Source organism: Myotis myotis, unplaced genomic scaffold (genome assembly GCF_014108235.1).
Source record: "Myotis myotis isolate mMyoMyo1 unplaced genomic scaffold, mMyoMyo1.p scaffold_m19_p_12, whole genome shotgun sequence".
Taxonomy (NCBI): Eukaryota; Metazoa; Chordata; class Mammalia; order Chiroptera; family Vespertilionidae; genus Myotis; species Myotis myotis.
This window is the reverse complement of record NW_023416316.1, coordinates 17,310,104-17,336,797: the sequence shown is the minus strand read 5'-3', so window position 1 is coordinate 17,336,797 and position 26,694 is coordinate 17,310,104. Positions and strand designations below refer to the sequence as shown.

At 43.1% G+C, this 26,694-nt stretch overlaps 1 protein-coding gene across 4 annotated transcripts in view; it reads left to right on the top strand.

Annotated features, from left to right (window-relative positions):
• PALM2AKAP2 (PALM2 and AKAP2 fusion) overlaps window positions 1–26,694 on the top strand; it is a 377,089-nt gene that overhangs the window by 240,278 nt on the left and 110,117 nt on the right. For all 4 annotated transcript variants that reach the window (XM_036330053.1, XM_036330056.1, XM_036330055.1 and 1 more), the window contains one exon: window positions 18,842–18,927. In XM_036330053.1, coding sequence (XP_036185946.1) covers window positions 18,842–18,927 — 86 coding nt within the window. The remainder of the gene's footprint in view (window positions 1–18,841; window positions 18,928–26,694) is intronic.

Here is a 26,694-nt window from a genome sequence, read left to right as displayed (position 1 = left end):
TCACCATTCTCTCCATCCTGTCCATTCATGTTCTCCCCCCTCCCTCCCTCCCTCCTTCTCTCCCCTCCTCTCTGCTCCATCTAGCTAGTCTTATTTTCTTGCCCCGATAGTCCACAGATTATTTAGGGTGACTTGTAGTAAAGAAACTAACCTAGTAAAATATAAATAAAACATAAAAGATCCAAATGGTTAGAATCTAACAGAGTGCTTCTGGGGCATGAGGCTGGTTCTTTAAGCCCAGTGGCAGATGTTCACAGCTGTGCATCGGTGCGGTCCTTTGGCTTATTGGATTGACTGTTAAGAGTCAATTCATCCTAAGAGCACCTGAGAATCAACATGCGAATGAGTGGCTGCTGAAATGGCTGAGGCCAGTGAGTGGGGAATGGCTGTTCTGATTCTGGGAACAGATTCCTGAGCCTAAATTCAGTGGCCCTCAATGTATGACCTGCGTATACAACAACATTTAAAATAGCGTACTAACTAGGAAAATCAGGCTTAGGATATTTTAATGATTTATCATCACAGACCGCAATAATGACAATTATTGGAAGAGCTGACAATAAAGGGAGAGCATTGCTGAGTTCATTTCTTATTTAATGAATCATTTTTCACTATGAGGTATGTTCACATGATTCAAAATGAAAATGTTATTTAAAAGGAACACATTGAGACATCTTTTTGTGTGTTTTTTTATTTAAAAAATAACATTCAATCATAGTTGACATACAATAGTATGTTAATTTCAGGTGTACAGCATAGTGATTAGACATTTATATGGCTTACAAAGTGATCACCCCAAAAAGTCTAGTGTCCATCTGACACCATATATAATTATTATAAAATTATTGACTCTGCTCCCTATGCTGTACTTCCTATCCCCATGACTGTTTTTATAACTGGCAATTTGTACTTCTTAACCCGTTCCCCCTTTTTACCCTTTCCCCCAACCCCCTTTCCATCTGGCAACCATCAAAATGTTCTCCATATCTATGAGTTTGTTTCTGTGTAATTTCTTAGTTAATTTTGCTTTTTTAGATCCAATGTGAGATATTTTCTTTTGAGTGCATGTTCCCTATTCCTCCCTCTGTTACCCCTCAAAAGGGAACCACTTTTGGTTGATTTTTTTTTTAATATATTTTATTGATTCTTCACAGAGAGAAAGGGAGAGAGATAGAGAGTTAGAAACATCGATGAGAGAGAAACACTGATCAGCTGCCTCCTGCACATCTCCCACTGGGGACATGCCCGCAACCCAGGCATGTGCCCTTGACCGGAATCGAACCTGGGACCCTCCAGTCCGCAGGCCGACGCTCTATCCACTGAGCCAAACCGGTTTCGGCTGGTTGATTTTTTAATCAATGTGTAGGAGCACATTGATTATGTAAATATAATCAAATTCAAAAATATATTCTTATTCCCCACCCTTTTTACACAGAAGCTATGGTGCTACATACAGTATTTTGCCCCTTCTTTATTGGTTTTTGGTTTTACTTTTACTGATGACATATTCTGGAGAGCTTTCCATGTCAGTACCTATGAACTTATTTACACACACAGCTGCGCAGTGCTCCGTTGGGTAGATGTACTTTATTCCGACTTCCAACTCTGCTCCTTTTACCGGCAGCATGTTGTGGGCTCTGAGCTTCCTGCGGGCTCAGCTGTGCACGACAATGCATTTAGAGAGCAGGCAGAACCCTGTGTTGCTATAATCAGAGCCTGTGACTGGGAGATACCCCTTGTTGCCTAGAGTCTCAAAGTCTGGTCTGAGGCCAGGCTCTCTGGATCTGAGTGTTATCCACAAAATATTTTAGTTTAAAACTCTGTGAGTCAGGATGACTGGTGGTATTAAATAAATCATTTACACAGAAAACAAGCATTGAGGTATGAATTTATTATGGAAGTCACCATAATTAATGTCTTTTTCAATATCAAGAGGTGAAACATGTAATTCTGATGGGATACTAAAAGTTCACCTAATGTGCACATGTTCAGCCTTCTTTACTGAAAATCTCCTTCGATGTGTAATTATTGCAAATCATATGTCTATTTCCATAGGAAGCTGAATTTTTAAGGACAATACAAGGTAGCTCATTTTAGAATTAAAGAATGGATGCTTTACAACTTTAAATATTTAGTACATTAACTTTTTAGAAAGCAGGGCACATCTGTGGAATATTCCTGTACTACCCATTTACTATCCATAACAAGGTAAAATATATTTAGGCTCTTTACCCCTCCATATAGAATATGCCAAATTGTCTTTTACAACTCCCTGAGTTTCCTTGTATTCCACTGCACACCTTTCCGTTAACCTGACATCTCTTTCACCTCACTGAACTGGTGAAGAGGGCATTTAACGAAAGGTAATTAAATGTGTTTTTTAAATCATTTTGCTGCAATTCACAGCAAACTTTCCAATATTGCAGTAATTCTCTTGGCCTTGATTTTCGGATCTGTCTGAGTTTAGCTGTCAATACCCTGAATAACAGAATTCACCTTCATTGGTGACTTGAAAAGGGGATTCCAAAAATAAAGGGCTGTCATCGACTACTACAAAAATATTCCGATAGCCTTCCGTCAGATGTAAATATGATCGGTTTCCTTTATGTCCGGGTTTTCCCCGCTCAACCTTTGCTCTGATGTTCAGGCAGATGCCACAGCCTCTCTGACTTAGATTTTCTATTTCCCTTGTGTGTGTGCCAATTAAAGCAAGCCCCAGGATGCGCTTATGAGTTATTTTCAGAAATTCATTGTGTAAGAGATGTTGATGGTCTCCTGCAATGTTTTCCCTTAGTCCTCTTTCCTCGCTTCTTTCCACGCCTGTCCTTTTTCTCCTTTGAAGTCTGTGTGTTTGACATTTTTTTGAAAAGACCTTTCATATGTTTGGGTTATTGTAACGGGTAATTACATCAAGGGAGAAAGTTCCAATTCCCTGACTCGTTCTAGAAGCATTTCCTAAAGCACATGTCACACATCCTCCATAGTCATTTCTCTGCCACTTATTTTGTGCAAAAGCTTATATTTGGGATCTGATGCTGTTTCCTTTCTCATACATTTTAAAGTGACTATTTCAACTTGAGTGATAATTTATAGGACCAATCTAATGAACATCTGACAAGCTATCACCATGGAGGTGAATTTTCATAGAATCTTTCGGAGAAGCTGTATGAATGTTTACAAGGTCAGGATGATGGGGTGACCTTTTCTTCTTTTATATTCTGCTTTTCTTCTTCACAATGTGATTCCATGTACATGGGTCTGCATTTTTCAGCTCAGGATAAAACTTTTTCATCTCTTGGTCACCATGTTGCTATCTCTTCTTCAAAGCAAATTATTATGTCAAAGAATACAAAAATCGTATAGTTTCCTGGAGTTCTTTTGCTACAAGTAACAGAAAATTATACCTCAGATGGCTTAAATAATAAGGATGCAATCTAATCACCCATAATAAGAACCCCCACGGTGGGGCTGCCCTGGAGCTGTTTAATTTCACAACACGGGGACATCTTCAGGGCCCACCTTGCTCCCTCTCTCTGTTCTGCCATCGGAGGGACCCATCCGGTCATCAACCAGCTGTCCTCATGGTCACAAAGTGGCTGCCACAGTCTAGGCCTCACCAATCCTCATAGATATGGCAATGTTCAGTAGAAGGAGAGAGGGAAATTTCTTCATCATTTTAAAGAACAAGAAAAGATTTCCCAGAGGTCCCAGTCAGGTTTAATTGTTCCTTCAATGTTTCATTGGCCGGTGCCTTCCCTACACGAGTTACCTGCAAGGGCATAGGATTCCCATGATTGGTTTAGTGAAGCACAGGGCCATGTGGAGGAGAGCAGCTTACCTGGACCAATAGGTTCTATTTTACCGAAGGATGGTTTCTGCTACACTTCTTTATATGCAGTCTAGATTACCCTTTCTTGTCCTATCTAAGTTGTAAGTTGGCCACGTGGGAACATAGATCAGACCTCACTCTGTCTCCAAAGATCCCCATCCTGATCTAAATGCAGGACTGACACTTTAGTTAAGAATTGTTTCTCTAAACAGACTCATAGACACGGAGAGCGGACTGGTGGTTGCCAGAGGGGAGAGGGGTCAGGGGACTGGGTGAAAAAGGTGACGGGATTAAGAATTCCAAATGGGGCAAGAACATACAATGGAGTCAAGATAGTCTCTTCAATAAATGGTGTTGGGAAAATTGGACAGATACATGCAAGAAAATGAAACTAGACCACCAACTTACACCATACACAAAAATAAACTCAAAATGGATAAAGGACTTAAATATACGACGGAAACCATACAAATACTAGAAAAATCCAAAGGCAACAAAATCTGACATATGCCGAAGCAATTTCTTCACCGATACAGCTCCTAGGGCATTGGAAACTAAAGAGAAAATAAACAAATGGGACTACATCAAAATAAAAAGCTTCTGCACAGCAAAAGAAACCATCAACAAAACAACAAGAAAACCCACTGTGTGGGAAAACATATTTGCCAATGTCATATCTGATAAGGGCCTAATCTCCAAAATTTATAGGGAACTCATACAACTTAACAAAAGGAAGATAAACAATCCAATCAAAAAATGGGCAAAGGACCTAAATAGACACCTTTCAAAAGAGGACATTCAGAAAGCCAAGAGACATATGAAAACATGCTCAAAGTCACTAATCATCCGAGAGATGCAAATCAAAACAACAATGAGGTACCATCTCACACCTGTCAGACTGGCTATCATCAACAAATCAACAAACGACAAGTGCTGGAGAGGATGTGGAGAAAAAGGAACACTTGTGCACTGCTGGTGGGAATGCAGACTGGTGCAGCCACTATGGAAGACAGTATGGAGTTTTCTCAAAAAACTACAAATGGAACTCCCATTTGACCCTGTAATCCCACTTCTAGGAATATATCCCAGGAAACCAGAAACACCAATCAGAAAGGATATATGCACCCCTATGTTCATAGCAGCACAATTCACCATAGCTAAGATCTGGAAACAGCCTAAGTGCCCATCAGTAGATGAATGGATCAGAAAACTGTGGTACATCTACACGATGGAATACTATGCTGCTATAAAAAAGAAGGAACTCTTACCATTTGCAACAGCATGGATGGAACTGGAGAGCATTATGCTAAGTGAAATAAGCCAGTCAATGAAGGAAAAATACCACATGATGTCACTCATTTCATGGATAATAAAGACCATTATAAACTTATGAACAAAAATAGATACAGAGGCAGAGCTGCCTCGAACAGACTGTCAAACTACAGCAGGAAGGCCGGGGAGGGTGGGAGGGCAGGAGGGAGGTGGGTAAGAGATCAACCAAAGGACTTGTATGCATGCATATAAGCATAACCAATGGACATAAGACACTGGGGGGTAGGGGAGGCCAGGGGATTGTCAAGGGCGGGGGGGGGGGGGGGAAAGGAGACATATGTAATACTTTTTGTACTACTTTAAGCAATAAAAAATAAAATAAAATAAAATAAAAAATTTTTTAAAAAGTGAACAAAAGAAAAAAAAAAGAATTCCAAATGGGCAGTCACAAATAGTCACAGAGATGTAAAGTACAGAATAGGGAATATAGTTAATAAGTCAGTGATATTGCGATAACTATGTGCGGTGCCACGTGGGTTCTGGAACCACAAGAGGGACCACTTTGTAAAGTATATGATTATCTAACCACAATGCAGTACACCTGAGACCAATACAAAATAATATTGAAAGTAAACTGTAATTGAAAAAAAAAATTTTAATTTAAATAAAAATTAACAAAATAATAATTGTTTCTATAAGCAACCATTGCAGGGGACAATATGGGTGTTTTTTAAAATTATTCTTACTCTAGGAAGGAAAAACCTTGGGGGGAAAACAAACTCCTTACGTTCACCACTACTTATCTGATTGTTTCCTCTGGTTTGGCTCAAAGGAGTCCTGAGGAAGCGGGGGGGCTGCCCACCCGGGTGTTGACGAGTGTGGGTGGCACAGTGTGCGCACACATTCCCATGTGGTGCTGTCACAGCCCTTTCTATAAGTGACCCGTGTAAAGAATAACCCTGGGGAGAGTCCAGAGCCTGCTCTTCAAAGCCTTAGTCCAAGCTGCAAGAGCCGCCTTCTAAATGGCTCAAACATGTACCAAAGCTTCCATCAAAGCAAAAGTGAAGACCGCTGGCTAAACAGAACAAAGGCTTCTTTCCTTTACCCAAGGAGGCATCAGACCAAAGCTCCAGTCCTGTGGGCGTGGGAGTGGGCGCGGAGTCAATGCCATTGCGAGAAATTGGCACATTCCTCAGAACACCTTGCCTTTTTGTTCATCATGAGATCAGCGTGTGCCCAGCATCCTGTAATTCTGGGGTAATATTTTTACTCTTGGAGAGAAAAATAAGAGGGCACTGTTGACAGGCTTTCTTTCCCTTTTCCAAAGGTTCCCTCAGTGCTGAGTAATTTGTTTTTGACTAATGGAGGGCTTTACCTTTGGCTAGTGGGGACTTCCTCTAAGTTAGGGATATGGGCTCACCTAGGGCAATTCTGCCTTCCCTCAGATCTGTCTGTGGGGTGAGGAGAGGGGCCTGGAAGCAGTGAGCAAGGGGTGGGACTGGCTCCCAGAGAAACGCCCCTACATCCCTGGTTGGGAAAGGAGCCAGGCTGTTTTGTAAATGCTGCCTCTGGCAACATTCTCTGTGTCTAACAGTTTTGCTTCTTCCTCTAATAGTTTCTCAGCATAGTTTTAATGGTCACCATATATTTCTTTAAGACTGTGAATGCAAAGGTGTCACTTTGGAGGATTTTCAGAGGTAGCAACTGCCGCCTGCCTGTAACACTGGGTTGCAGTCCATCCTAAAGCCTCATTAGCTCACATCTCCCAGAAGGTACTGCAGACGCCTTGAGGACTGCAGCTCCGGTGGCCACCAAAGAAAGTGCAAGTTTCCATGGCCATCCATCACCAGGCTTAGAGAGGGACCAGGATGTGAATGGCCCAGGAACATAAACAGACATCTGGGGACATAGTCACAGCTGGGACACTTGAAGGCTGATTCGTAGTAGAAGAAGTAGACATGTGTTTGACTCCAGAAAGCTGATCAAGGGCTGCTGGTTGCAGAGAGGTCAATTTTAGCTCAATATCAAGAAGTACATTTTGACATGAAACTTGGTAAAATGGAATGGGCTATGTATTAGTTTCCATAACTAAGTACTACAAACTGAGTGACTTAAAACAACCCTGATTTTTGTTCATTTTTTCTGGGTTGAAACGTATTCTCTCACAGTTTGAGAAGCTAGAAGTCCAAAATCAGGGTGTGGTCAGGGCTTTGCTCCCTCTGAAGACTCTCAGGTCGATCCTTTCTAGCCTCTCCCAGTGTCTGGCAACCCCTTGCTGTGTGGCAGCATAACTCGAATTTCTGCCTCTGTCTTCATGTGGCCTTTTCTGTACGTCTGTCTTTCTTCTTGTAAGGACATCAGTCATATTGGATTGGATCCACTCGTCCTAACAAGGTTAGCTCTGCAAAGACTTTATTTTAAATATAAGGTACCCAGGGGTTAGGACTTCAACATGTCTTTTGGGGGGACACAATTCAACTTATAACAAGCTTCCTCAGTAGTAATAACTTCCTTATCCCTGCACAGAGAATCAAAGTGAGTTGTTTTGTAGATGTGTATGAAGAAATGTAAGTATTAAATGGAGGACTAGGACTTCTGGTGTCTCTTTCAACCACGACACTTCCTAATCCCATGAGTCCTCTTGTAAAGGGCACTACTAAATCCCGGGGCCACACTTGGTCCAGTTTGTGAAATGTCACAGGCACAGAAACAGAGTCCAGCTTCCAAATCTCCTGAACAGGAGTTCCATCCTTACTTTCAATTCTTGCGGAACATCAGCGAAGACCCCTTCTTGTCCCCTGCAGCTGCTCCTCTTGGAGTCTCCCTGTTTTAGTCAGTACTCTTTGGGTCGGACATGAATCCTAACTCAAAATAGTTTTTAAAAGAAGATTCTACTTTTTCTTAAAATTGCAAAGCCTAGCAGTCATTCTTTGTCTTGGACTCCCTTTCTCAACTTTGCCTTTTGCTCTGCTGGCTTTGTTCTTGGAAAAGCTTCTTTTTTTTCTGTTTTTCATTTGGTGGCCACCAGGTTCCTCAAGCTTAAATCTTAGCAGTTTATCAAACTCACTGGGAAGTTCCCCTTTTCCAGCACTCCATGGGAAGGCCCATGGCCGACTCTCATCGGGCCAACTTTGTCATCTTGTATTTGTCACGTGCTTATCCCAAATTCGTCATTGGGACTCTGCTCACCTTCTGAGGAGGGGAGGGAAGAATGTAGATAGCCCTATCTGAATCACACAGACTAGGAATGGAGGATAGCACCCCAAAGGGAAACTGGGGTGTTATTAACATAATACATAGGAATCAGTGTTGGGGAGGACAAAGTAATAATTGTCCCCTGTGATTCCTAAATTCCTTCCCTCGAGCTACTGGTATCTTTCAATGCATACATAGATGATAGATTAGATAGATAGATGTGATACATAGATATAGATGGATAGGTAGGTGGATGGATGGATAGATAGACCTGATAGGTAGATATAGATAGGTAGATAGATGGATGGATAGGTAATTCACCATTAGATAAGTAGATCCATCCATCCATCTGTCTACCTATAAATCTAAGCAGCTTAGCATATTTCTTTTGGTTTTCCCTCCCCCTTTCCTCCTGCCTTTCCAGCTTGTTTCTTCCTACTCATTTCCCAAAATATGAATTATAAATGCCTAGTTAATACTGATTGGCAAATACCGATCTCTCCTTTCGAGCGATGAAGGGAGAAGCATGGAATCAGCCAACACCAGACTCCTTTGACAGCTGTGGGGAGGGAGACAGGGAGGAACTCACAGTAATAATTTTTGTTCCCATCATATATCAAATCTACAGAGGGATCACGTGTCATTTTGAGTGTGGGTGCTTTAAAACTTTGCATCTGTGTCCAGAAAATAAATAGATAAATTTGCACATGATAGTGAAAGGCGAGTTTGGGATATAAATACTCTGATGTGAAGTTATGGATGCATCCCAAAAGTCTGGTCAAACAGTGTCTGTGTTTTAGCTTCCAGACTTCTGTGGTGGATCAAGCCAAACGCCCAATGGGCTTTTAAACTTGAGAAACATCAGGCTTGTTTGTTTTCAATCATACAAGCACTCCTTGAATTGAAAAAAAACAAAACACTGAATCACGAAATAATATTAAAATTAATTGATGTCTTTTATCCTCTGCTTTCAGCACATTCAGCCCCAAAGCAGCTCAGATTCAAACCCTTTAAACAAAACAACCCCCCACACACAAACAGCCTGCTAAGAGCATTTAACATCCTTCAAGGACTTTGGCTCTGCCTCTGGAACCCATCCTGACCACCGTCTGGTTCCTGTCCTACAACACTTCTCCTTCTTCCTCTCTGACACTGGGGGAGGCTCTGATCCCAAACCCTGCCATTGACCTGCTTCTGGGAATTGCCCACTGCCCCACACCCATAGCTGTGAGTCAGAGGTCCTCCTGTTTTATGCCTGACTCAGTGGTACCAGGTGCATTCATTTGTTAGGGCTGTTACAATAGAAAATTATTTTCTCTCAGTTCTGGAGGCTAGAGCAAGTCCAAGATCAAGGTGTTGACAGATTTTGTTTCTACTGAGACATCTCCTTGGCTTGCAGATGACCACCTTCTCCATGTGTCCTCACCTGGTCTTTTCTCTGTGCACATGAACCCCCAGTGTGTCTCCGGGTGTCCAAATACCCTCGCCTTACAAGGATATCAGTAATTGGATCAAGGCCAACTCTAATGGCCTCATTTTAATTTAACCACCTCTTTAAAGACCCTATCTCCAACTACAGTCACATTCTCAGGGACGGGGGGGTTAGGGCTTTAACATTGGCTGACTGTCTCTCCACCCACAAGCCCCTAAATCTGCTCCAAATTGGGAGTCAGAAACTCCCATGTGCCTAACGTAGTTTCTACTTAAGACTAATTAAGAACTATGATAGCCCTGGCTGGTGTGGCTCAGTTGCTATGGAGTGTCATCCCATGCACCGAAAGGTAGCAGGTTCAATTCCCAGTCATGGCACATACCCAGGTTTCATGTTCAATCCCCAGTCAGGAAATGTATGAGATGCAGCTGATCAATGTTTTTCTCTCTCCCTTCCTCTCTCTAAAAAAATCGATAAAAATAAAAGTGCATGTGCTCTTTTAAAAAAAGAAGAAGAAGAAGAACTATAATTTGAGGAGTAAGGAAGGGACCAAATCATTACCATTTGTAAAATCGTATAAGCCAGTAGAGATGCTAATTATGATCCCAGCCACATAAAGATGTTAGCAGCTTCTCTTTAGCTCTGGATCTCTGCAATCTCTCCTGGCAACACGCTTCTCAGCCACAGTTTGTGTGGCTGCGTATTCCTAGAAGTCATTTATTTAAAAGTGAAGCCACTGCGGCATCACAGCCTCAACATAATGATACTAATTTCTTTTCTTGAGTACTCACTGTGTTCCTGGCACTGAGCTGAGGACTTATATGTATTATTTTAGTCAGACCACATCCAAACCCTGAGTTTTCTATTATTATCCTCATTTGACAGGTAAGAAAACGAAGGCAGGTGAAGTAATTGGTCACGTGGTCCTTCTGCCAGTTTCCACAATGAGTTACTCACCAGCTTTGGCCATGTCATTTTTTTTTTTTAATTGATGGCTTTCATTCAGTTTACTTCAAAAAGTCTTCTTCAAAAAGGAATTTGAAGTGGGATTAGTCCACAACTTTTCTGAGCCTCCTCATGAGGGACATTGAGGGAATTAAAGCAGATTGGGATTGTGGACTCAGGGGCTGGACAGTTAATATTAGTGAGGGACATTAATCCACAAGTAAAACGATAGAGGCTGATGGATAATGAGGGCTGTCTGAGCAGCAATCTCAGCTCTAAGCAGTAGCTGCCGTGTAGAGCTGTTGGCTACTGGGCCCAATTTTGCAAAATCTTCTCATTTGTTTTCAAGAGAAAGTAGATGCTTGGATGTCCATATAAATTCTCGTGAATCTTAAAGATTGGCATCTAAGTCATTTAAAACACCAACAATGTCTTGCAGACTAAAAAGCATGTCTCCAAGCTAGATGGGTCACCATTGATAACTTCTGATAATTGCCCTAAGGACCTTCCTGAACTTTCCAGAGAATTCTTTTTAAAATATTTTTTTCTATACACTACTACTTGATTCAGTTGGGTTTTCTGAATGGCTGGGTGAGCTCCCACAGGTCACCTGACACCACCACAGCAACCCACCCCCCCCATACACACACACACACACACACACACACACACACACACACACACACTGGAGGGAAGGAAGCTGTGCTGGCAGGACGCCCAGAACTCAGGGAGGAAATGTAACATCCTGACCACCTAGCGGAGGAAGGCCCCATACAGTGAGGAATGGAGCAGTGCTAGAAATCAGATGGCGCAGAGAGAAAACCACCTCCCTGGTGGCCAGCTCTCTGAGGGCTGGGACCAGGTCCCTCCTTCTGGGTGTCGCCAGCCCAAGGACAGTGCCTGGCACACAGCAGAAATGCAGGGAACGAGATCGAGGTGGGAAGAGATGTGACCAGTTATGTGTCTGAGAAATAATGATGGTGATGCTATGGAAGCAGATATGAGCTGGAAGACTTTGCCTCAGAGGGCTGGAGGGAGGGGTCTGGTGGGCAAGAGACCAACTTCTTCATGTCTCCATAGGCCATGCTCTCTCCACTGAGCCTTCAGTCCAACAGCACCCTTTTCACGCCAAGAGAGGAAAGGTCACATCATACCAGTGAGGGGGTTGACCCCTGCAAAGATCCCAAGGACCTTAAATACGCCCCTGTCATCGCCTGCTGTTTTAATTATTAATGAAGCAGTGCATCTCCTCTACTGGGAAACTGGACCCAAGATGGCAGCTTGGGTTTTTATTCAGTTTTGCATCACGTTGTTTACACATTATTCAGAAATAAATATCAAACATCTTTCCAGCCTACGAAAAACAGGCTGAATAATTAGGATGTTGTAGAGAATCTAACAGAACCCTTTATTGGACTTGGGGAGGAGCCCCACTAAATGGTATCATCTTCAGATTAATTTGAGAGTAGGCCGGGTTTGAAGCTGCTGGTTCTCTAACCTCTGTGTAGGGAACCTGTATGTGAACAGCCCCTTGCACTTGCAGCAGGAGTGTGGTTGCCTAAAAAGGGTTTCATTTCTGAGGAATGGTTCAGGCCAGCCAAACAAACCATTTTGAAACTTGGTTTGGGCCTCAAGGGTGTCATCACACTCATTTTAAACACTGCATCACGATCCCTTTGTCCTCTCATTTTCACGCTATTCTGTCTGCTTCCCCCTTCACAGAAGGAAGGATGCTTAAGATGCACCTCTGAGGGTGGAGCTGGAAGTGCAACACCAGTTTCCTGACCTGCTCTCAGATGCTGTGACAGGGAAAGGGTCTTTTCTCCTTAAAGGGAGGTCCCAGTCTGCAGAGTGGACAGTGACTGGTAGCTGAGAAATTGTTGCAGCTTCATGTCCTGGTACACACATGTGTGTATGCACACATGGGTTATGCACATGTGCACATGTGGGTCTGCATGTGTGCACACAGGCATGCACATAGATGTTTGTGTATGCATGTGCTTACATAGAATATATACATGTGGTGAGCAGGTCCATGTATGCACATATCTTCTCAAGGAGGGGTGTTCCTTCTTGCCCTTCTAATCAACAGCATCTTGGTTAGCAGAGGTGATTAACAACAGCACGTGGCAGTGTAAGCACTGGTACCGGAGAGCCTTCTCCAGATCCCAGATCTGCTACTGCTTATTGGGTGTTCTTGGGCAAACTATTTACCTCTCTAAGCCTCATTTCTGCTATCTGGACAATGAGGATAAAAGTAGTGCTGACTTCATTTGTAATTTTTTACTATTAGTAAAAATATATATGTTAAACATAGCACAACTAAGTGCTCATGAAATGATTGCTGTCATTAGTAACATTCTCATCATCATCGTCATTCCTTCTCAGCCTGCGCTTACAGGGAAAGGGCCAGGTGGAAGCAGCAAACTGTTTCCCAGCCCAGTGTGCCACACGTTTCCACATCTTCCCTATGCACGGCCGCTTCTCACATCACCCAACATCTGTCCAGGTTTTTTCTTGGGGGTCTAAACTCAAGGTGGAGCTCAGAGGCACTAGGTGCTGCATAGTTTTAGATTATTTTTATTTTAAAAATGTATCTTTATTGTTGAAAGAATTACAGATGTCACCGTTTTCTCCCATTAGCCCCCTATAAATCTCTGACCCTACCTCCCCCCACTTTCCTCTGAGATTCGTCAGTCTGTTCCATGCTTCTATGGCTCTGGAACTATTGTTCATCAGTTTATTTTGCTCATTAGATTCCACATATGAGTGAGATCATGTGATATGTGTCTTTCTCTGACTGGCTTATTTTGCTTAGCACAATACTCTCCAGGTCCCTCCATGCTGTCTCAAAGGATACGAGATCCTTCTTTTTTCAGCTGCATAGTATTCCATTGTGTAAATGTGCACAGCTTTTTATCCACTCATCTACTGATGGGCACTTGGGCTGTTTCCAGATCTTAGCTATTTGCAAATAGGGCTGCTATGAACATAGGGGTGCATATGTTCTTTCTGATTGGTGTTTTGTAGGTGCTTCCTAGTTTTAATTCTCTTCCATCTTTCAAATTTTCTGCTGCTCAGGTCAGCCTCTGCAGAGCTAGATCACTCCAAGATTCCAAGAGCCATGCCTTGGAGTTCTTCCTACATCAAAGGAGACTTGCCCATCCTAGTTGCCACCGAGAGGCCCTGTAAACCCTTGGTAAATGGTGCTCAACTGCACTGGATTGGGTCAGTGCCAGTCATGGTTCTCTCTCTCTCTCTCTCTCTCTCTCTCTCTCTCTCTCTCTCTCTCTTGGCCTCACCATAACCTTTGATGATCTGTGCATTGTGAGCTCTTTGGAACCACAGGGAAGAAAATATTCTGTCTGTGAAGAGAATCCTCAAGCTTTCTGTTCTCCTATCTCTGAAAATAGGAGAAATGCTAAGCTTTTGAATGGTAGTGAGGTTACTGGTTAAGCAAATAGCCTCTGAAGTCAGAGTGCTTGGATTAAGTATTGTTCCATTACTTAGTAGTTCCATTTTAATTTTGTTAAGCCTCAGTTTTCTCCTCTGTAAAGTGGGGCTAATATTGTACCTGCCTCATCTACCTGTATTGTATGAGGATTGAATGAAATGGTATACATAAATACATAGAGTCCTTGACCTACAGTCTGTCCTCTGTACAGTTTAGCTGTCAGGACTGGTATTACTGTGGCCATGTTGGTGGGGAGAGCAATGGGGTTGAGAAGGCATGAGGGGGAGGGGGCACACTGGGCAAGATATTGAGGTTTTTCTTTGCGCATCTTGAGCAACCTGAACATCTAGCCCTCAGAGGTACCCAAAGAGGCGTCCCTTACTCAGGGATGTGTAGGTGGGGGAGGGGAAACAACCTCTGGGTGAGTTTGAGGAAAATAATTTGTCATCCAAGGGCGGACCTTTCTCTTTCCCAATGAGCTCATCTCAGGGAGAGGAGCCAAGAGAAGGGGACATGCCCTGCCACCACTGCTCCTAGAGGCCCAGGGCCTGGCCTCACATCTGTGCCAAGGAAGAGAAGGCTGGGGCTCAGGGACAGGGATGCGCCACCTGCAGTGGGGCGGGCTGGGTGGGGTGACATCCTGCTCTCCTCCTCCAACCCCAGGGCAGGGCTTCCCATCCCCAGGAAGCAGCCCCATCAGCTTATCCTTGGGTGGGGTTTCCCAGAGCCCGGTGTGTAGAGGCAAATCATTGTTCTGCAGTTCCGCTAGGTTTTAATGACCACCCTGCTGAGAACTCCTCCAAGAATAAAGTGAGATTTTTTGAAACCAGAATCAAAGGCAATTAAAAGAAGAGAAATATCTGAACAAGTCTCTGTGCTGAGGCCTTCTGTGAGGAGACTCAGACAAGGCAGAGAGCTAAGATGTGGTGGGAACCAGGCCCTAGCCCAGCCGTGGGCAAACTACGGCCCGCGGGCCGGACCCGGCCCGTTGGAAATGAATAAAACTAAAAAAAAAAAAGACCATACCCTTTCATGTAATGATGTTTACTTTGAATTTATATTGGTTCACACAAACACTCCATCCATGCTTTTGTTCCGGCCCTCCGGTCCAGTTTAAGAACCCATTGTGGCCCTCGAGTCAAAAAGTTTGCCCACCCCTGCCCTAACCCCATTCTTTTCATTGTGACCAAGCAAAATGATTTCACAATGGGTCTGTCTTTTATCTGTAAAATGGACTTAATATAATTTGGGCCCCAGGAAGAACCCTGTTTTGGCAATCTGGCAATCTAGTCTCTTTGGGTCCCAGCTCCCCAGCTACTTTCTATGATCCCTTGACACACTCTTTCCCATCTCAGGTCCTCGGTTTTCTCACTGGAACACGGAGGGCTGGGCTCCAGGCTTCTTGCAGTTCTATGGCTGTGTCTCGGTCAAGGGGCTGATGGGGGTTGAGGCAGAGGTGTGATGAGAAGGAGAATAGCCAGGATGGATAAGAAGGTTGGATGCATCTGAGAAGGCTTTACCAAAACCCCTGGAAACAAAAGGTACACTCCCAGCTGATGAAGGCCCTGCACTGTCCCCTGTTCCTCCTTATGCCCGGCTACATAGGTCATCATCTGGGATGTTTTCCTCCCCAGGCTGTTTGTGGCTCAGCTCTTCTTAAGACAGTCCATTCCAGCCTGACCTTGGGAGGTGGTGAGGAACATGACCAGGAAAAGGCCATGTAGAGCAGCCTTCTATCTTGATGAGAAAGCAGCTTAGGCAGCCTCAAGGCCCTTCCAACTCCTGTTCAATTAGGGAATATGTAATGCTCCCTGCTCTGTGCCCAGGGGTGACTGAGGAGCAAGGTGCGCCTGGGGGTCGGGCCCATGAATGGACAGCCCTATCTTCAAAGTGCTCAGGGTCTTACCACCCAGACCTTTTGTATCTGGTGACCACACCTCCATGTTACTATTTCTGGGTTTGCTGGCAAGTGTCCAGGGCCACCAGGCCTGGCCTGGCTCTGGAGGACAAGACAGATCACAGTCTGCTTGTTTCTTCAGCGTCTAGAGTGAATCAACTTGGAGGTGCGACTATTTCCATTACCCTCCACACCCTTTCCTTAGTGTTCCTCTTTTATCCTTTGAGCACTCTCTGCCCCTCCCCCAACCCCATTCTAAGCCCCTGTCCCTCCAGCCTGGATGCCCCAAATCACATTTCTCATTTAGCAGACACCTGGGTGATACTGGGTGTCAAGCCCAGTCCTGCCCACTAGTGCTTACCAGCTGGTTGGTAAGGGCTCTCTCAGACAGCACTGATGAGCAAACATCAGCAGACAGACACACTTAACGGCTCTGCTTGCTCAGGCCCTAATGAGCACCCCAGTAAGTGAGGCTAAGGATCAGAGCTACGCATTCACAGTGGAGGGAGGAGCTGGAAATGTCACTCTGTCCTTGAGCTAAGACATCATCTCCAAGGAGCTGCCACAGGAAGGTAAGGCTGAGTCCTGACATCACCTGAGAGTTTAGCTTACTCGAGTATCTATTTCTAGCTAAACTATTGACAGAAATAGAACAGAAAATAGAAATTTTAAAAGTGTAAGCAATTCTGTTTGCCATTGCAATCTGTACTTGTCGTTTGGTTGCAGACCACTGGTTGCTTCTGTGATGGCCGTCAATGTCTCCCGTCCTTTCTTGCTGGCCAAGATCCTGTTTAGTGCTTTTGTTCATCTTCCAGGTGGCTGTTTGCTCAGAGAAGGCTGAGACCCTCCCCAACCCAGGGGGTAAATCTTGATTAATTAGCTCCAAGTCAATCCTTTTCCCATGTTCAGCTTGGGGATAGATTTACGCTTTGTTTTTGACCTGTGAGACTCCAGAGGTCAGCACAGGGGGGTGGGGAGGGTGCTTTTGTGAAAGGCTTATTTACTCCTCCTTTTTCCTGCCTCTGGATGTTTTCATGACTCATGGGACTGCTGTGTCCATCTTGGGACCACAGAGAAAAGTTAAAAAAAATTGCAGAGAGATCAAACTGAGGCCATGAGGCCATGGCGCCATTGAATTAACCACCTGTGGTGCCACACTACCTTGGGACTTCTTCTTCTGAGCCAGTCAATCCTTTGTTGTGTAAGCCTCCATGAAATAGACTTTCTATTACCTGTGGCCAAAAGTACCCTAAATTACACACCCCAGTGTGAAGATGACAAGGGAGGTGTTAATCTGCTGATTGCACATTCAGTCACGGCTCCTTCAATCTCTCAGAGTCCAAGTATCTTCAAACCCTGAAAAATTCTAGAATTTCAAGACCCATATTTATTGTACGACACGATCCTTCGTATAAGCAACAGCATCATCTGATACTTTGCAGAAGAAATGGTCTGTTCAGAGGCTAGAACAGAAAGTGACTCTGGGGGGGCTTTCTAAAGTGTGGGGCCATATTGTACTGCATGAGAGACTGAAGGAATTTTCAGTGGCACATGTGACTATGCAGGCTTATGTCCTTGTCTTTGAGATGCAAACCTTCATGAGATACACTGAGCACAGTGGCAACAGAGACTGGCCCCAAAGAAGTAGAAAGTATGCATCATTATAAATTGGTTGACAAGACAAGATTTAAATGGCAGAGTTGAATTAGAGGATAGACATGGATTTCTGTAAAGAACTCTCTGTAATGTGAACTGGTTGAAGGGAAAGGCATGTCTGGGAGGACTCCTTCTTCTCCTAAGGCTGGGCTTGGTTATGCTGCTGTAATAAACAGCCCCAACTCCTGTGGCTTAAAACAGTAAAGGTTTTGTTCTCACTCATCCTGCATGGCCACTGTGGGTTGGCTGTGTCTCTGCTATGCATTACCCCCACGCTGGCACTAAGGCTGATAGAATCGCCACTATCTGGAACATTACCACTCACCGTGGTAACAGGGAAGGGTGCTTGGAAGGTCCTGCATCAGCAATTAAATGCTGTGTCTCTCACATCAATGTTTCTTCTCTCTGGGTCTCTCCCCATCCCTTCCACTCTCTCTAAAAAAAAAATCAATGGAAACAAAATATTCTCGGGTAAGAATTAACAACAACAAAAAAGACGTGGAGAGAAAGCATATATAGATTTTACAAGTGAGTGTGAAAGCTCAGTTATTTCCAGTAGGTGTGTAGGATGTGGGACAGTGAATAATCCGGAATTGTTTCTATGGGTGCTGAATTAGATTCAGATGTGCATGTGTCCGTGTTCTGGGATTCATTGTAAGCCCTAAGTAAGATGTCAGTGTGAGGCCTGGATTCTTAAGGAGTGAGTTCCAACCTCTTCTTGAGGCTAAGAATAGAACTGTCTGTAAGACACAGGGCTCAGACCATGGACTCCAGAGCTGGAGGTTAAGTAAAAACAAAGGAGGTGCTGACTGCCCGCACTTCTGAAAGGAAGCTTTCCCAGAAACTGCCAGGCAGGTAAGGTGTGGGGTACCTCTGCCAGGCAGGTAAGGTGTGGGGTACCACTGCCAGGCAGGTAAGGTGTGGGATACCACTGCCAGGCAGGTAAAGTGTAGGGTACCACTGCCAGGCAGCTAAGGTGTGGGGTACCACTTACCAGGCAGGTAAGGTGTGGGGTACCACTGCCAGGCAGGTAAGGTGCTGGGGATGAGCATCGGTATCTTTTACAAGTCATACGGAATTAGAATCTGCAAATGACAGGTGTGTCTATCCATGCCAGCTGCTTGCACTTGGCTCCAATGCCACTGTTCTGTTATTTTCCAGGAGTCGGGTGGGAGAACGTGGTGGTGAAGGGTGATGAGGCAGCCTCCGATGCCACAGAAACATCCAGCGCAGACATGACTATCAAGGTAAGGCATCCTTTCTCTAGTTTGATTCTTAAAGAGCGTTTCTAGAGGAAAGCAAGCCAATGGCAGACTTCTAGGGGGTAAAATGAGCTCGGCCACCTCTCTATTCACTGAAGTTTCAGCAGTGAAATAAATCTGAGAATTCTGAGCAGAGAAAATAGGCCCCACTGTGCATTGTGAAGAAAGGTCAGAGAGTCATCAAGTAGCTTTGATCTTGACTCAAGATTTCCACTGATGTCAGCGGGAAAGCAGCACATGGCCCACTCCAGCTGGAACCCCGATGGCCAAAGGTTGACAAAATGAGTCATCTGGAAGTCAACCTAATTATCACTGTTCAAATTAAGTGCAGGCATTTGTAATCATTGCCTCGATTAAGGGATTCATAGCAAAATTGATCAGACTCAACCACTTCCCCTCTATGGCTTGATTAGACACAGAGGAACAGCTCTCCTCTCTTGGAATCCTGGTCATGTTTCAGTTAACAAAGGCTGGGGTGGGAGGGCTCTCTAACATTTTTGCTTGAATGATTAGAATTTAAGTATATGTCACTTAGGAATTTTTCTCCGCAAAACAAAAAGTGATGTCCCTTTTTATATTGAGATATAACTAGAAATATTCATTCCTGGTTTTACTAGTAGAGGTTGGGCCAAATAATATACAGGATGAATTTATTCAAGCTTTCCTTTGTAATGCAAAAGCTGAACTTACATTATCTATGTTAAAAGTGTTAGAGCAAGCAAACAAAAATACCACAGTGGAATTAGATGAAAGATGGGGCCTGATTGGTCAAAAAAGTCAACTACTAATCTAAGTATCCAGCACTAAAAGTTCCTTTGCTTGTAATCCTGTTTAGCAGACTTTGCAAAAACAATAACATAAATTGCAGTGATGTGTTGGTGTTTCCTTGGCTTTTATTACAAAGATGGAGAAGTTTCAGAAGTCTGTCGATAAAAGGGATGGGTGCCGATAGTAAAACTTGATGGATTTAAATATGCTATTTTAGAATGTGATCATTTTCAGAATTAGTTTCTTAGTGGTCATTTTAAGAATTCTTTTCTGTCATCATTTTAAGAGTTTCATTTTAAGAATTATTTTTAGTTTCTGATCCTTAAATGTAGTGAAGATAGTTAAAGGATCGGAAAGACTGGGGTTTGTTTTATAAATGCAAATGGGGTAATTGAATAGAGGCATGTTTTACCTGAGTTCCATTTTATAAGGTTGCTACTTATTCAGTCTACTCATCCTTAGTACCAGGATCTTGGCTGAAGTTTTATTTGGGTCTACCCAATTTAGATGTCATTCTCATTTCCTTCGCTTTTATTTTTCTTTTTTAGATTTAATTTTATTGTTGACGATATTACAGATGTTCCCCAATTTTCTCTCTCTTTACCCCCTCCTCCCAGCCTATGCCCTACCCCAGGCCTTCACCACACTATTGTCTGTGTCCATTGGTTATGCATATATGTGGGATCTTTTTTATAAGAACAGAGGATTTTTAGTTCACAAGAACCTAACCGAACCCACTGTGAAGCAGGAACACCGTACACTTTAACAAGTTAGGCAAAATAGGAATATATTTAAATACACTAATAAATTGGTACAAATATTATTAAGTTCCTCTATCATGCCAGTCTCTTCTCACTGAAGGATTTGTGAAACCTCTAGGTGGATGTACCTTAGGGAAATGCTTCTGTTTAGTTCTTCTCCATTAGATTTCCCAATTAATCTGCAGTCATCATTTTTTTTCCATTGTTGTCATGCTGTTCCCCACCCCACACTGCTTTCTGTATCCATCCTGTATTCTGTCCATCTTACAGTACTATTTTTTCTGTTTCTAAAAGTGTCTGATGTTCATTAATTAACTATAGGCTTCTCATTATGTATTTATGTATCTATAGTTATTCCTGTTTCTAATAGCTACTTCACATATCCTTACAATTTCAGCCATTCCTGATGTATTCCTTTGGCCCTGGAAAAACAAAACATTCTGTTCAAACATTAATTACAATGAAACCCGATTCGCTGACACTTCCCAAAGGGAATAGCAGCAGAAATCACTGACGTAGTTTGGTTTCCTCCATATTACTCCTCTTGTGCTTAAAAATTTTCCTTCTGAAAAAGGTGCAAAAATTTTTGCAATGCTGTAATTGTCTGAATGTGGGGTTTTTTTCTTTTCTCTGTAGCCTTTTAACATTATATCTTATTGTGAAATGACAAACTCATGCTTCTAAAAATATACGTGACTCAGATGAGTGAATTCGTTCGTAAACTAACGTGTGTCATTCTGAGGAACCTTGAAGTAAGAGCATTTACATTAAAACACCCTCTGAATGTACTGATGTAATGTAGGCAGGAGCATCAGATGGGCCTGCCTAATAGTTTTAAATCACTCAGTATAAAAGGTGGAATTGTAAACCTTCCTCCCCCAGAAATGATACGTCCAAGTCCCAAACCCTGGTACTCGTGAATATGGCCTTACTGGGGAGAAGGGTCTTTGCAGATGAAATCAAGTTAAGGTTCTCAAGATGAGATCATCTGGATTAACCAGGTAGGACCGAAGTCCAGTGGCACATGTCCTCATAGGAGACAGAAGAAGAAACACACATGGAGAAGGCCATGTGAGGAGACAGAGGCCGAGATTGGAGTTATGTGCAGGCTAAGCCACAGGACACATGGAGCCACCAGAGCTGGAGGACGCAGGGAGGTCCTCCCCTAGAGCCTTCGGAGGCAGCAGGGCTCTGCCAGCACCTTGATTTGGGGTTTCTGCCTCCAGAATCGTGAGAAAATGAATTTCTGTTGTCTGAAGCCATCAAGTTTGTGGTCATTTGTTATGACAACCACAGGAAACGAATACACTCAGATCTACTAAGAATTCTTCTCCTCCTCCTCCCCCTCCTCCTCCTCCTCCTCCTCCTCCTCCTCCTCCTTCTCCTCCTCCTCCTTCTTCTTCTTCTTCTTCTTCTTCTTCTTCTTCTTCTCCTCTCCTCCTCCTCCTCCTCCTCCTCCTCCTCCTCCTCCTCCTCCTCCTCCTCCTCCTTCTTCCCCTTTCTCTTCCCCTTCCCCTTCCCCTTCTTTTTCTTCTTTTTTTGATTAAGCTTCACCTGAAGATATTTTTTCCATTGATTTTTAGAGAGAGTGGAAGGGAGAGAGGAGGAAGAGAGAGAGGCAGAGAGAGAGAAACATCAGTGTGGGAGACACATCTATTGTCTCCTGCACATTGAACCTGCAACCCAGGTATGTGCCCTTGACCAGGAATGGAACCCTTAGGTCTGCAGGCCTAACCATTGAGCAAAACTGGCCAGGGCTGTTCCTACTCTTCTGGACATCCAGTCTCCTCTGCTTGAATATAGTTTCTATAAGGGTGTATATCCCTAGCACCTAGCTAAGTGTCTAGCATATTGTGTCAATATTTTTGAAAGAACAAATGAAGATCAATCTTATTTACTGCGGTTAAGCTGGACCCCTGGTCTTCCTCAAATCCACCCCCTGTATTCTCTTTTTTTTTAAATATATATATATTATTTTTTTTAATTTTTAAATATATTTTATTGATTTTTTACAGAGAGGAAGGGAGAGAGATAGAGAGTTAGAAACATCGATGAGAGAGAAACATCAATCAGCTGCCTCCTGCACATCTCCCACTGGGGATGTGCCCGCAACCCAGGTACATGCCCTTGACCAGAATCGAACCTGGGACCTTTCAGTCCACAAGCCGACGCTCTATCCACTGAGCCAAACCGGTTTCGGCCACCCCCTGTATTCTCACCTCCAGGTCTTTCTCTTGTGGCTTCCTTCCTACTTACCCTTCATATGCCGCCTGCCTCAGTGTTTTGATTTTCCTTTGTTAGATCCTCTAAATTAGATCCTCATTTTTTAACCATTCCTTTCATTAAAAACACAACTCATTTGAGGTCTATAATTTACATACCATAAAATTCACACTTTTACGTGTACAATTAAAAAATTTTAGTAAATTTACCAGCCCTCACCATAATCCAGTTTTATAACAATGTTATCACTCCAATAACATCCCTCATGCCCTATTTCAGTTAATCTCTGTTCTCACCCCTAACCCCAAGCAAACCCTAACCTATTTCCTGTCCCTATAGATTTGTCTGGACGTCTCATTTAAGGGAATTGTATAACATGTGGTCTTTTGTGTCAGGCTTTCTTCACAACGTGGTGTTTTTGAAGTTTGTCTCTGTTATAGCTTCTATCAGTATTTCAATTCCTTTTAGTGCTGAATAGCATTTCATTTGCTGGCTATACCAGTGTTCTGTTTTGTTTCTTAGTCCATTCATAAGGTGAAGGGTTATTTGCACACTGGGGCTGTTATGAATACTGCTGCTATGAATAATCATGAGCAAGCTTTTGTGTGGACATGTGTTTTTATTTGCCATGGGCATGTGCCTAGGAGTAAAATTGCTGGGTTATATGGCAAATCTGTGTTTAACTTTTGAAGAACTGTCAGATGGTTTTCCAATGTGGCTGCACCATTTTACACTCCCACCAGCGATGGATGAGAGGTCTGACCTTTCCACATTCTGGCCAATACTTGCTATTATCTGTGTTTAGATGGTAACCATCCTAGTGGGTGTAAAGTGGCATTTCACTGTGGTTTTGATTTGCATTTTCCTGAAGGTTAATGATGCTATCTTTTCAGTGCTTATTGGCCATTTGTGTGTAGTTCATTTTTTAATGAGTTGATTTTCTTTATTTGCTGAAGGGTGGACTCCATAGTTTGTTAATTTGTTAAATTTCCCAGCACACACAGCTCCCTCACATTGCAGGTGCCCAGTCAGAAAAAGAAAAGAAAAAAGAAAAAAAAAACACACACACACACACACACACACACACACACACGTTGTTTTCTGGGTGAGGGATATTTTTCGTGACTGTGGAGGGAGGGGGAGAAATCCACTTTTCCTCTTTCGGATCACCACTCCCTCCCCCCCTCCGAACCCCCCACTGCCTCCAGGGTTTGGGAGGTCTTATCAATCTCATCAATCCCTTTTCTTTTTAAAAAATATGTTTTTATTGAAATTTTTGAGAGAAAGGAAGGGAGAGGAAGAGAGAGCGAGAGAAATATCAATGTGAAAGAGAAACATCTATCGGTTGCCTCCCACACATGCCCCAGCTGGGGATCCAACTGCGACCTGGGCTTGTGTCCTGACTGGGAGTCAATCGAACCAGTGACATTTAGGTGCACAGAGTGATGTTCAACCAACTGAACCACACCGGCCAGGGACCATGTTATATTGTTTTGTTGTGGTAAAATTTACATGACACAAAATTTCCCCTTCTAATCATTTCTAAGTGTGCAGCAGTTCTGTAGCTTTTATATCATTCATCTGTTTTACAACCATTATCACCATCCATCTCTAGAACTTTTTCATCATCCCAAACTGAAACTCTGCTCCTTAAATACTAATTCCTTATTCTCTCCTCCTCCCCATTAAACACTAATTCCCTATTTGCTCCTCCCTCCAGATCTGGGCAACCTCCAGAGTGGTATGTTTTATATGCAATAATCTCTAGTTGTCTTCTCAAAGGGATTTTAAACACATCCTGTTAATAGTAAACAGCTTGTAAGATGGCTAAACTTCAACTGAGCATTTTAATATCCTCTGGGCAAGGCAAGCTTTACATACGAGCAACATTCCCAAATCAAGTTACTAGTAAGCTGCTACGTGCTAAAAGTATTTGCTGGTCACTGAGCTTCCTTTCTTCTGGGGAGTGTTGAACTGCCCAGTGCCAACATCCTGGAAGTGTCTTGGTTTTATTCACCTGTGTGGCTCTGCATTGTTTTCTTAGATTTCGTTTATTTGATGACTGTTAAAACTACATCAACCTATGTGTGGGCGAAGAGGGGACACATACTAAACCTGACCAGCTCAGGGGAGGCCTGTGTGGCAGCCTTGCAAACTCAGAGACCTAAAGGAACCACAAAGGATGGTCTGAAATTAAAAGCTGTTAACTAAAAGCAGTTTATGGTGGGTAGTCATGTCCTAGGCTGGTATCTTTCCTGACAAAGGCCCATCTTTACCTTAACTGAGCTTGTCTGTTATCTTTTTGCATCTACGATAGCATATCTTTGGAATGTCAAAGTAATTTTCCTTTCTTCGGACCCCTCAAAGCTCAGGCAATGCCTCTGTGGAGACCACAAATCCCCTCATTGTTATTAAGTTAATTGTTGACTGTTATCTACCCGATACCCACCTAAGTAAAAGAAATATGTGGCTCTCTCCCACCTCCCTAATCTATCACCAGTGGATTTTAAGTAACCCACTTACGTCTCCCATTTTGGTTGTAATGTTTAAAACAAGGTGCAAAACTACCTTTCTGAGAGCATTATCTCAATCTATTGAGATTTTGCTTCCTGGCAATTGTCAACAGTTTGGCTCAAATAAACTCACAAAATTTCTCTATGGGTTTGAATGTTTCTTACATTGACCCATGTTAAACCTACATTAATGTATGTTGAAGAAACATCTCCTGGGTAGAAATTATGTGATTCGGCTGCTATTTTAATCAAATACACCAACTACATCCCAAATGTTATCTTTACCTTGCCCTTTTATCTTATATAAAAAGGCTAAAAACTAAGTATTAACAAAGAGGAGCACAGAAAATTCGAGTACACTAGAACTTTTCTCAGAAAGAAGCCTTGTACTTATTTACATTGTTAAAACATAAACTGAGGCATACTGAATATTTTAAGAGTTTGATGGGGGATATAAAAACTTTTTATTTCCAAAAAATGCTTCACATCCTGAGTTACACAATTCCTTTTTCTCCCACCTACCAGGAAAGGGTATTTCATACATAGGGGCACGGGCATAATGAATCTGTGTGCTGTGGAGGCCATGGAGATGTCTTCTGTGGAGGTCACTTTTCCAAAGTCAGCATAGAAGCTGGAAATGAAGTGTCATCAAATGACCCTCAAAGATCCTCCCAGACTTGATGCCCTTGGCAATGCAGAGCCCGTTTGGAGACTCTCGGGCCAGTTTTTGTATTTTAGCAGCAGCCTCCTATCCGCTCCTATCCAACCCCCTCAGTTTTGCATTATTCTTGACCCTTCTTGCTTTTGCTTTTATCAACGTCCTTGCCATTAAGAAGCAGTTTGTTGGTGAGGGGAAGACATTTATAGAGAAAATGCAGAAGTGAAGGGAGGCTGCAGTTATGATTGATGGTGGCAGCTTAAAGCCTATTTGGCTGTTTGTGACTGGTTGTCCTTAGTGCCTTGATTTCCTACCCTGCAGGCATTTACAGGCTCCGATTTGGTTTGTTTATGTAGGTCATCATGGCATTAGAGCCACCTTTTCTATGGCCTCCTTGCTTAATTGGTGAAACCGCATATACAATATTTCTCTCTTGAATATAGGCAAGAGACAAGATGGGTACCATTGAGGCAAGTGGGAGATTCTGGCTATAAAACCATTTAAAAGGGACACGTTTCCTAATCAGGGACGTGGACAAGCGACATTACAAAGGCTGTTGCATGTCTCTATGTGAAACTTACTGCTGGGACAGAGATTGCTCTTTGGGGAGGGCAGATGTTCTCCATTACACAGGAGGGAAGCACTTAGACTCTTCCGGCGTGAATAGAGGCCACAGGTTACAGCTTTCTTTGGAGGCGGCTTTTAAATCACCATCCTGCTGAGGGACTTCTGCTGCCAGCAGTGCTGAGCCAGTTGCCCTTTGTATTCGATGATGACGACATTGAGAATTGTTTCATGCAGGGGCTCTGGACAAAAAGACACATTAGGG